The following is an 11,810-nucleotide window of genomic DNA, read 5'->3' as shown; positions in this document are numbered from 1 at the left end:
TATGAGAAACACCAGGGGAGGTGCTTTTTCTCTGCTGTTGTCCTATTGCCATGGACTAAACCAGAGATGCTAGAAGTCAGGGAATGGAACATGCTGGAGTAAGAGCCTGTGACCGGGGTTAGGAAATACTAGCTGGTGGGAAGAGCCTCAACTCACCTGTGGAAACCTGTTCCACCACCTCCTAGCTGCATGGCCTTTAACAAATTATCCAGTCATTCTCACCTTCCATTCCCACATCTGTGAGATGGGGGTAATAACAGTCCTTATCTCCTAGGGCATTGGGAGGATTGATTGGGATGTCTGATGTATCTGAGGCACTTAATAAATAGTTGTTATTATTAATTCATTCATCGGATCCTTGTCTCCTGAGCTCTGCCTCTGCGCCAGACCCTGCGAGTGGGCTGAGGTGGGGAATCTAGAAAGGCATGCGTTACACTTTCTGCCCTTAAGGAGCTCAGCCTTGTGGGGGAGATAGAAGCGTCACCACATTACTCTGGTGCCGGGCTAGAACTGAGAAAATCCACATCAAGACTTTGGGTGGTGCCTGCTCAGTGTGTCAGTAAATGAGAGCTGCTCCTGTTGTTGTTACCATTCTTTCTAGGACCCGAGAGTAGTTATGTGGAACCCTGAAGAGGAGATACCTTCTCAGGGGCAGGTGGGGAAGGCCCAGTTTCTGAAGAGTAGGTGTCACTGGGGCTTTATCAGGTCCAGGGGGAGGAAGGGCAGTGACATCTCACGTGGAGGCCCAGTGGGAGCAAAGGCACGGGAGGTGACAAGCCGGGGAAGGGGAGGGCATCAGGCTGGAGGGGAGAGGGAGGGTAGATGTCAGACTGGGAAGGTTCTGGAGGCCTTCAGAGGGCCAGCAGTTGAGGTTGGAGAGAGGCATTGCTCCTGGGTTCCGTTAATAAAGACTTGTTGTGCATCAAAAAATGTGAGATCAGCAATAATTAAGTCAATTAAAATGTCACTTACCACATTAACAGCAGCTAGTTTTAAGGCAACGTAGCTCCTGAGTTTGGTGGGGGAGGGGCATTCCAGCCCAGCAGGGGAATGGGGGATGAATAAAATCACTTCTAAACCGTTCTTCCTCTTTCCCATGTGGCTCTTGTGACAACTTTGGAGACTGGCTCTGTTTCCACATCCCTGGAAACACAAAGATGACCCTCCCCTATCCCTACTCTCAAAAAAAAAAAAAAAGAAAGAGGACTTCCCTGGGATCCAGTGGTTAAGAATCCACCTTGGAATGCAGGGGACTTGGCTTCTATCCCTGGTTGGGGAACTAACATCCCACAGGCTATGGGGCAACTAAGTCCGAGAGCCACACCCAACGCAGTCAAATAAATAAATTTTTTTTAAAAAAAGGAAGGAAGGAAAGAATTTGAGTGTGCAGATCACCTGTAATCCCATCTGCTGACTCCCAGAGATAACCTCTGTTAGCTCTGTGGTACTTCCATATTTCTTTCCTCTGCATATTTATACATACATACATTACAGAAATGGGATCGCCTCATGCATAGTTACCTATTGCTTTCACTCAACAATATACTGTGAGCATCAGCATACAGATACACATCATTGTTTTAAACCGTGGCACCGTCTTCCGTGGCGCTTATGACTGTTTCCTCATTTACTGAACTAATCCTCTCTCTATGGACAGCGAGGATTCCAATTGTTTGCCATCGTAACCAGAACCATCATAAATATTCTTATATCCATATATCTGCGTACTTGAAGGATAAATTTCTGGAAATGGAATTGTTGAGTCCAGAGATGATCTCTCTAAAGGCTTTTGATGCAGGGACGAAAGAGCTCTTTTGCCAGTGAGGTAGGAGGAGGACCATTTCCCACTCCCCTCAATAACCCTGCGTAATTGTTTTTCTTTGTATTTGCTAAACTGGTAAAAATTCTTATTTTACTGTTTCTGTTTTTATTTCTTTGGTTACAAGGAAGACTGAGCTTTTTTGTCATATGTCAGACAGATGTTTTTCTCCCCGAATAAGCTGCCTCATTTACTTAGCCTGTGTTTTATTTTTATTTTGGTTGTGCTGGGTCTTCGTCGTGGTGTGCGGGTTTCTCTTATTTCAGAGCACGGGCTCCAGAGCGTGTAGGCTCTGTAATTGCGGTGTAATTGCGGTGTGTGAGCTTAGTTTCCCCAAAGCATATGGGATCTTTGTTCCCCAACCAGGGATGGAACCTGAGTCCCCTACATCGGCAGGTAGATTCTTAACCACTGGACTGCCAGGGAAGTTCTTAGCTCATCTTTTATTAAGGTGACCATCTTTTTGTTTCTATATAAGAGCTCTTGATATGTTATGGGTATTCTCTTTTGTTTTTATTTGTGCTATTTATTTTTTGGTCAGTTTTGCTATGTCACATACGGCAAACCTCTCCCAGGTTTGTTGTTTGCCTTTTAGCTTTGTTTACAGTATATTCTGTTACACAAATGGTTAAGCATTGTATTCTGTCCCATCATTCTCTTCTCCTAGATCTCTGCCTTTGGGGTCATGTTTATGGTGCATGGAGTGGGATTCTGTGAGTAAGTGTTGTTGGTAGGTGTCTTGGGTGAGTGTCCACTCAGAAAACTGTAAACCCAAACCTCAGCTCCCAATCTGTACATCCAGCTACCGATTTAACATTCTTTTTCTTTTCTTTTCTTTTCTAGTGGTGCTGCGTGGTTTGTGAGACCTTAGTTCCCCAACTAGGGATTGAACCATGCCCCCTGCAATGGAAGCACACAGTCCTAACCACTGGACCACTAGGGAACTGCCCCCAACTTAACATTCTTACTTGGAAGTTAGCCATATTTTATACCTATCATGTCCCCAAAAGGCTTCCCAGGTGGCTCAGTGGTAAAGAATCCACCTGCCAGTGCAGGAGACATGCATTCTATCCCTGGGTTGGGAAGATTCCTCTGGAGAAGGAAACATCAACTCACTAAAGTATTGCCTGGGAAATCCCATGGACAGAGGGGCCTGGCATGCTACAGTCTATGGGGTCACAAAAGAGTCGGACATGACTTGGTGACTAAACAGCAGCAACAACAATGTCCCCCCGAAGCCTGGTTTCATTCACCTCCACCCCTTCCCAGGCTTGCTTCTCCCCAAGAGCTTGCAGTTTGGGAAAAGATCGATCTTCACTCAGTTGTTGTTCAGTCGCTCAGTTGTGTCCGACGCTTTGCCACCCCATGGACTGCAGCACTCCAGGCCTCCCTGTCCTTCACCAACTCCCGGAGCTTGCTCAAACTCATGTCCATGGAGTCGGTGATGTCATCCAACCATCTCATCCTCTGTTGTCGCCCTGTTCTCCCGCCTTCAATCTTTTCTAGAGAGCTGGCTGTTTGTATCAGGTGGCCAGAGTATTGGAGTTTCAGCTTCAGTATCAGTCCTTCCAATGAATATTCAGGACTGATTTCCTTTAGGATGGACTGGTTGGATCTTCTTGCAACCCAAGGGACTCTCAGGAGTCTTCTCCAAAACCACAGTTCAAAAGCAACAATTCTTTGGCACTCAGCCTTCTTTATCGTCCAACTCACACATCCATACGTGAATACTGGAAAAACCATAGCTTTGACTATCCAGACCTTTGTTGGCAAATTAATGCCTCTGCTTTTTAATATGTTTTCTGGGTTTGTCATAGCTTTTCCAAGGAGGAAGTGTCTTAATTTCATCTTCACTCAATAGCCCAGTCCACTTGTCATCTTTTTTGCCCTCTTTTCCTTACATCTTAAAACTAGCCTATTAGTAGTCATGTCAGTTCTGCCCTCATACCATGTCCTGACTCTGACCACTTCTCCCCACCTCCACCCATCCTGCCTGAGTGGAAGGCCCTTCGGTCCCTGGGCTAGATTCTACAGTGAATCCAGTCTAGGGATTCTTGACCCTCTGCAGTCTGATCTCTTCTTGACCCTCTGCAGTCTGATCTCTTCTTGACCCTCTGCAGTCTAATCTCCATACAACAGCAAAGTGAGGTTTTAACAACAAATCATGTTATTCAAGGCTATCCAGGAGCTTCCCATCATAGTCAGGATAAAATTCAAACTCTTTACATGGGCCATGAAGCCCTCTGGGATCTGGCCCCTTCTCTCCTTCCCACCTCGTCTCATCCACTTGCCCCTCTCCCCCTCTGAGCTCCAGCAACCCTGGTTTCCTTGCTGTTCTGCACACACACCTAGTTGTTCATGCCTCAGGGACTTTGTCCTTGCTGTTCCTTTTACCTGGAAAGTCTCCCCCGACCCCAGTAAGATTCACATGGCTTATTTTGAATATCAGAGAGCCCTTTCCTGACCATATGTTCTAAAATAGCCTCACCTTTCCTCTTGATATGCTCTTCCTCTGCTCTGTTTTTCTTCAGAATACTTATTCCTGTCTGACTTTATTATATAGGTTTATTGGTTTTATAACCTTCCCTGCTTGGGAGGTAAATTCCATGAAGGTTAGACTTCCTTGGTGATCCAGTATTAAGACCCTGCAATTCCCTGCAGAGGGTATGAGTTTGATCCCTGGTCAAGGAACTAAGATACTGTATGTCTCTGAGTGTGGTCAAAAAAATTCCACAAAGGCAAGGACTTTAGTACTTAGTAGGGGGGTGCTTAATGAGTCTCCGCTGAATGAATATGTGTAATATATGAATGTGTATGAGTGTCAAGTTTGTGTGTAGATACATCTGCTGTGTGGATAGGTATCTGTGAGAATGTCTTTGTGTGGAACTGTGGGAATAATGACATTGCGTTTGAGATCGTTGATGAATTTGTGTGTATGACTGCTTATGTGAAGAGTGTCTGCATATGTGTCTGTGCATGAAGTATGTGTGTGCATGTGTGCGTGTGTGTGTGCTATGGGGTGTTTGGTGATATGTCCACTTCAGTGAGGGTAGGGAGCCCAGACACCTGGACATGGTCTTTCTCTTGCCAAATGGTCCACATTCCAAAACTGACATTTCAAGCCAACACTTGGTAGGCACAAGGACTGGGAGGGTCTGGAGGAGCCCTGGGGCTGGTGGGGCCCTGGCAGCCTTGTGCTGATCCGAGCCACCTCAGCAGAAGGGATGTGCTCTCTGACGCATTGGCCGCCAAAGAATGAGGCTGAAAGTGCTATGGGGTGGAGGAGGCCCTGCATGGGCTGTGTGGCCTCAACATGTCACTGCTCTTTCTCCAAGCCTCAGTAGACTCATCTGTAAATGGAGTTCATTTGCTCTTGGCCTGCTTGCTTGTTGGGCATATGGTGAGAATAGAGGGAGGCAATGGCAGTCTATGTATGGCAGTCATAGTAGTGTTCTTACAGCTGGGTGGCACATGAGGGTTGCTGTCCACTGTCTCACCAGAGCAAATGACAGTGTTCCTAGTCCAGCTCTGGACTTGGCCCCCTGTGAGCCTCCTTGGCTTTTTGTTGAACAAATAATATGTGTGTGAGGTGCAAATGAGTAGGTGCCTGGGTGATTAATGAAGAGATGAGTGAATGAAGCAGCAAACAGATTGTTGAATCCCAATGACTAACGTGTTTGAGCATACCCTACATACCAGACCCTACTTATTGTAAAGGCTTCTCTTAATCCTTGCAATAACCCCACGAAATAAGTACTATCACCCCATTTTGCAGATGGAGAAACTGAAGGTCAGGGAAATTAAGTGACTTACTCAAAGCTGGAAAGCCTGCAGGTGGCAGAGTGGAGCGTCCAGCTCAGGCAATCTGACTCCAGAGCCCAGAGCATTAAGCCCTACACAAGTCCTGCTGTGTGTATCAATGAATGAGAGGCTGATTGAATAAATAAATAGAGGCAGGAGCCCTCTTGCTCTTAGCTGTGAGCAAGGCCGGCCTCTTTTCTAAGAGATGGCAGAAGCTCAGGGGTGAGGTGGGCATCCAAGGTCTTGGTCAGGGGTGGTGTCTTTCCCAGGGTAGAGTGTGACCGCAGGGCCTCACGTCCCTTCCCTTCCGCCCGTCTGCAGGCACATGCCGCGATGCAGCACTACGGGGTGAATGGCTACTCGCTGCATGCCATGAACTCGCTCAGCGCCATGTACAACCTGCACCAGCAGGCGGCCCAGCAGGCCCAGCAGGCCCCCGACTACCGGCCCTCAGTGCACGCGCTCACACTGGCCGAGCGCCTGGCTGGTAAGGGCCGTTGTGGGGACGGGGGCTGCAGGGTGGAGGAGAGATCTGTGGGACAAGGCTCTGTCTGGAAGGTGAAGGCAGAAGGGAGCACTGGGAATGAAACTCAGGAAGACCCAGGTCACTTATGGCACAGGGAGATGTCATTCAAAATCTGTGTGCGTATCCAGACTACCCATGTTTTCCGGGCCCCTGGGCCCCGGAGCTGCCCTGTGCCTTACTTCACGTTTCCTTAACAGCCCTCTGAGGGAGGGGCCCAGTAGCCTCTCACAGGTGGAGAGACCGAGGAGGTAAGGGACTAGCCCAGAGCCTTCCAGCTGGGAAATGGCCAGAATGCCCCGGGAGCCACTTCTGTAACAGCGCCCACGTTCTGATCACTGATTGTGTGGCCAGGCACCGCGTGAGCTGCTCTCTGTCTCTCTGTGCATCAAACCATTCAATTCCAGTAAAGGGAGGTTATTATCTCCATTGTATGGACAAGGAAACGGAGGCTCAGTGAGGTTAAATCTAGGCAGGGTTGGGGTGGGAGATTAGAATGGGACCTTATGGCTAAAGATTTGAGCTTTGAAGTTGCAGACTTGCCATCATTGTAGGGTATGCCCACTCTCCTCTCTTCTGTGAACCTCAGCTCCCCCTTTATAAACAGGGAACATGGTAGGGCCCATTCCATAGGATGGTGGGGACATTACTTGAGATAACACATGTAGCGTATTCAGCAGGGACTAGTAGGTGCTCAGAGGAAATTATTATCCAGGTCCTATGGGAAGCACCCATGAGGGAGCTACAGTCTGGTCCCCCTACTCCTGTTCACCCATGGTTGCTCTGCTGTGAGAGTCCCTCAGTGAACGTGGGAAGGATTTGATGGCTTGGGTGGGGAACATAAGTTCCTGAGGGGTGAAGTCACCCACCCCATCCTGTCCCAGGCCAAACCTCAAGCAGCAGATGAACTGCTCTGGGCCTGTGCCAGATGGTCCTGGGAGGGCTTTAGGGTACTTCCAGGGAGGCCAGGTGCCCATATACCCATGAGAAGGCACAGCAGAAAGAATGTGGCCAGGATCAAATGGTGGGGCAGACCAGAGAAGCATGATCAGCTGGTGCCCTCAGGGAGGGCTTCCTGGAGGGCATGGGGCAGGAGCCCAGCCTTAAAAGGGTAAGGAAGGGGGACGAGCGTGAGAAAGGCACAGAACGGGGATGAGCTGTGAGGCCTGGGTAGGGGATCTGGCCTGACAAGGAGGGTGGGGCAGCCACCCTGCAAGGCTCTGGGAAGGGCTCAGAGGATGAGACCGAGCCCCTGGGCACCTTCTGTGGATGAGCATCAGTCTCCAGTGTGGGAATGTGTGTGCAGACCTGCCCGGCTATGGCTGCTTCTCTGGTTTGGAGTGAGTTCCCTGTGCCTAGCCTGGTGGTGACATTATAGATCCATGTTCCAGGGCTCAGAGAGGAAAGGTCAGGGACAGAGGAAGTGGTGTATTCAGTGCTCCCACCAACTCTAATCTCAAAGAAGGAGGCACACGAGCTCCAGGTGGGCTCTCGTATGGAGGCCTTGCCTTCCAGCAGGAGGTTTTGCTGATGGTGCGGACAGCTGGTCTCCCAGGCGGCAACCCCGTGCCCTCACCTACAGCCCCTGGAGCCAGCAGCAGGATGAGGAGCTGTTGCTCCCGCACCCAGGGTTCCACTGAGAGGGGTTCTCTCCTTCCCCTTCCCCAGTGTAACCAGCATGAGCTCGGGGCTCAGTCCAGGTTGGGATTAGTGCTGGTTTGTGAGGGGTTCAGGGCTCCCTCTTTACATTGAAGGAGCAGCCCAAAGTCTGAGGCTTCCTGGAGACCCAGTTGCCTCCTTCTTCCTCGTTTCGAGTGTTGTGTTGACTTCCCAGTCCCTGAAGTGCAGGCGGCCCTGTGCAAAGGCTGATGCAGCTCGGGTTCCCTTCAGCATAGATAGCCCAGGACCCACTTATGGGTGATGGGAGGCCAGGAAAGAGAAGTTGACTGTCCATCCTCCTGGATTAGTCAAGCAGAAGAGCAGGAGTGTGAAACTGAAAGTCGCTCAGTCGAGTCCGACTCTTTGTGACCCCATGGACGGTAGCCCACCAGGCTCCTCTGTCCATGGGATTCTCCAGGCAAGAATACTGGAGTGGGTTGCCATTCCTTTCTCCAGGGGATCTTCCCTACCCAGGGATCGAACCCAGGTCTCCTGCACTGCAGGCAGATACTTTACCAACTGAGCTATCAGGGAAGAGCAGGAGGTTAGATAGCAATATGCTGGGAAGTTCACGTTCTCAGCACGTGGGCAGGACCATGGAATCTGTGGTCTACCAGGCCTGTCTCCTCTCCTAGCCTGTGGTGGTGGTTAGTACCTTCTCTCTTTGTCCTTACCTCCTGGAAAAAGCAGCTAGAAGGGCCAAGACTGCACACAACTAGCCTTTTTGAGGCTGCCAGCCCTGCCAGAGCCAGCCCTTCTGTTGAGGAGATATGAAACCAAAGCCTCAGGTCCTACCATCAGAGACTCATAGGCTGGGATGATGAAATTCATAGCCAGAGGACAGGATCTGGAGCCAGTGAATTCCATCTACTTAGTCAGACTCCTCCTAACAAGACCTTGCAGATAGGTCCCAAGCTCATGGCCTGGCTTCTCATGGTCGGGGCGGTATTCTGTTGGTATCCAGAATCTAAGGGTCATTGGTTCTCAGAACCTTTGTGACTATGGACTTCCAAATTGCCAGCATCATGTACTCTCAGAATGTTATATCTTATTATCCTAGGACTTTATGGATTTTACGGTAAAGCCCACCCACCCACCTACCCACCTCAAACCAAATAAGGAAGATCCCCCTCAGGCATATTCCTCACAGCCATTCTTAGAGATGAATTAGAGCTCAGTGGGCCTGATAGTGGGAGAAGGCAATGGCACCCCACTCCAGTACTCTTGCCTGGAAAATTCCATGAATGGAGGAGCCTGGTAGGCTGCAGTTCATGGGGTCACTAAGTCGGACATGACTGAGTGACTTCACTTTCATCTTTCACTTCATTCATTGGAGAAGGAAATGGCAACCCACTGCAGTGTTCTTGCCTGGAAAATCCCAGGGACGGGGGAGCCTGGTGGGCCTGATAGTGAATGATAGTATGGAGTGATCTTGAAAATCCAGCTACATGGAGAGGAAATGGGTGATTTCCATGGGGAAGAGACCAGGGTCTAGCTCTGGCAGGACCACAGTGGGTCAGAGCAGGGTAAGATTTAAAACCTATTTCCCATAATTAAATGGGCCCCCTCTCCTTGCCCTCCAACGGCTGTACATTTCAAGACATCATCTTGGAGGCCCGCTATGGCTCACAGCACCGCAAACAGCGTCGCAGCCGCACGGCGTTCACGGCTCAGCAGCTCGAGGCCCTGGAAAAGACCTTCCAGAAGACTCACTACCCGGACGTGGTGATGCGTGAGAGGCTGGCCATGTGCACCAACCTGCCTGAGGCCCGGGTGCAGGTAAGGCCCAACTAGGCCTTGGAGACAGGCACCAACCCACTGGCTGGTTTCCCACTGTCCAGGAGCCAACATTTCAAACTGCACCTGGTGTCTCCATGAATGACTACAGTGACAGGGGGGGAGTTGGGGAAGGGATTGTGGGTGCCTGTTTCCCAGAGGGCGGGCGCGACCTTATCCTGCACATCCCCTTGGGGAGTACCCTGCTCCAAGGCTCCGCTGTGTCCCCTCCACTCCTGCAGCCCCTCTCCCTGTCCCCAGGTGTGGTTCAAGAACCGCAGGGCCAAGTTCCGGAAGAAGCAGCGCAGCCTACAGAAAGAGCAGCTCCAGAAGCAGAAGGAGGCTGAGGGATCCCATGGGGAAGGCAAGACTGAGGCCCCGACCCCAGACACCCAGCTGGAGACTGACCAGCCCCCCAACCTGCCCAGTGGCGACCCCCCCGCTGAGCTTCACCTGAGCCTGTCTGAGCAGTCAGCCAGTGAGTCGGCCCCCGAAGACCAGCCGGACCGGGAGGAAGACCCCCAGGCAGGGGCTGAGGATCCCAAGACGGAGAAGAGCCCTGGGGCTGAGAGCAAGGGGCTGGGCTGCAAGAGAGGCAGCCCCAAGGCAGGTGAGGCTTGGCAGGGGCTATGGGTGGTCTGGGGCCCTGCCTAGGGAGAATGGCCAGGTCTAGCCGCCCAGGGGCCTGGCTCTGCCAGGGTGTCAGAGCAGAGACAGAGTTAACCCTGGACATGTGGCCCTGGCCCTGACCCAGAGAAAGGACACGGCCAAGCAGGTCCATGCCAGGTGATCCCCCTTTAGTTGCTGAATCCTGGCAAGGTCAAGGGACTTTTGGGGGGAGGGGCTGTGTGGCAGGGGAGGGATACTTGAGGAGCTCAGGGTAGAAGCTATTTATCAGTCCAGTATGTTAACAACAGCACAGATGTACCAGTGCATATTGGGTGAGTACCAGAGATCGCCACGTGTAGAGCTCTGGCAGGAAGCATTATCTCAGTCACAAACCCTGCATCCAGGCAGGGAGGGGACGGGGAACCACAGACAGGAGAGGGAAAGGGGAGGCACAGCCTTGGAAAGTACAGGAGTCTTGGGGCGGGACACTTCTGTACCACCCAATTTGCTTGTGGCTCAGCCATTCCCTCTGTCAGTCTGATTCTGTTGTAACGAGTTTGAGAGTCAAGAGAACTCTTTTGTCCCACCAAACCCAACAAACAACAAAAACCACAACAAGAAAAGGAGACTCCCTAAGACGCCAGACCTGAGGCCCGGGCAGTCTGTGCAGTCTGTGCAGTCAGGACGCTTGGGTCCCTCCCTCCCAGGATGCTGGGGACACCCTGGCTGAGATGGGTGGATGTGATTTCAGCCGCAGCCCGTTTTGTCTACAGCACAAGGGGGAGGCGAGGCCGGGGGAGCCCCTCCTGGCAGACCAGTGCCCCTTGTCCTGAGTGCCGGTTCTTGATTCTCTGCTTGCAGACTCCCCGGGCAGCCTGGCCCTGCCGCCTGCAGCCCCCGGGGCCGGCCTCCTGGGCCCCTCCCCCTCCTACTCCTCCTCCCCGCTGAGCCTCTTCCGTCTGCAGGAGCAGTTCCGCCAGCACATGGCTGCCACCAGCAACCTGGTGCACTACTCGTCCTTCGAAGTGGGGGCCCCGGCCCCCGCCGCCGCGGCCGCCGCCGCCGTGCCCTACCTGGGCGTCAACGTGGCCCCGCTGGGCTCACTGCACTGCCAGTCGTACTACCAGTCGCTGTCAGCGGCCGCCGCTGCCCACCAGGGCGTGTGGGGGTCCCCGCTGCTGCCTGCACCCCCCGCAGGCCTGGCGCCTGCCTCGGCCGCCCTGAACAGTAAAACCACGAGCATCGAGAACCTGCGGCTGCGGGCCAAGCAGCACGCAGCATCCCTGGGACTTGACACGCTGCCTAACTGACTGCTGGCCTCCCCCTGCAGCCAGGGCTCTTGGGCGCCCCCAGCCCAGCCCCAGGGTCATCCCATCATGGCTCTCAAGGAGCTACCTCATGAGCCCAGGGATCCTGGGGCCTTGGAGTCCTGCCTCCTGCCCCCCAACCTCCCCAAGCTCCAGCCCTCGGTGAAGCCCACACCTGCACCCTCTGCATGGTCCTGCTTGGATCCCACGGAGGCCGAATGGGGAGGAGGTGAGAGGCCAGTGCCCCCATCTTTCCCCAGTGAGAGGTTCTCGCTGGCCAGACCCCTGCCTCAGTGTCGCCTCCTCCCATCCCCCG

At 52.4% G+C, this 11,810-nt stretch overlaps 1 protein-coding gene and 1 non-coding gene across 3 annotated transcripts; one reads left to right on the top strand and one right to left on the bottom strand.

Moving 5' to 3' along the window:
- Positions 1-5,944: 5,944 nt before the first annotated feature.
- DMBX1 (diencephalon/mesencephalon homeobox 1) lies at positions 5,945-11,497 on the top strand. 2 transcript variants are annotated; one of them, XM_040231259.1, is made up of 4 exons: positions 5,945-6,107; positions 9,403-9,581; positions 9,840-10,188; positions 11,049-11,497. In XM_040231259.1, exons 1-4 carry the CDS (start codon positions 5,954-5,956, stop codon positions 11,495-11,497), a joined length of 1,131 nt encoding a protein of 376 aa, XP_040087193.1. In that variant the 5' UTR covers positions 5,945-5,953. The 2 variants fall into 2 exon arrangements, with proteins under 2 accessions (XP_040087193.1, XP_040087192.1); XM_040231258.1 differs by having other exon boundaries at positions 5,954-6,105; positions 9,386-9,581.
- On the bottom strand, positions 8,265-8,336 carry TRNAC-GCA. Its single transcript has one exon. It is a non-coding gene; the product is annotated as a tRNA-Cys (tRNA).
- Positions 11,498-11,810: the final 313 nt, after the last annotated feature.

This window comes from Oryx dammah, unplaced genomic scaffold (genome assembly GCF_014754425.2).
Source record: "Oryx dammah isolate SB20612 unplaced genomic scaffold, SCBI_Odam_1.1 HiC_scaffold_28, whole genome shotgun sequence".
NCBI classification, from domain to species: domain Eukaryota; kingdom Metazoa; phylum Chordata; class Mammalia; order Artiodactyla; family Bovidae; genus Oryx; species Oryx dammah.
This window is presented reverse-complemented; position numbering and strand designations above follow the sequence as displayed.

Coding starts and splice junctions, on each gene's coding strand:
- DMBX1 (XM_040231258.1), top strand. CDS start 5,954: ATGCAGCACTACGGGGTGAATGGCTACTCGCTGCATGCCATGAACTCG. Junction 9,582..9,839: donor TGCCTGAGGCCCGGGTGCAG/GTAAGGCCCAAC, acceptor CCCTGTCCCCAG/GTGTGGTTCAAGAACCGCAG. Junction 10,189..11,048: donor GAGAGGCAGCCCCAAGGCAG/GTGAGGCTTGGC, acceptor CTCTGCTTGCAG/ACTCCCCGGGCAGCCTGGCC.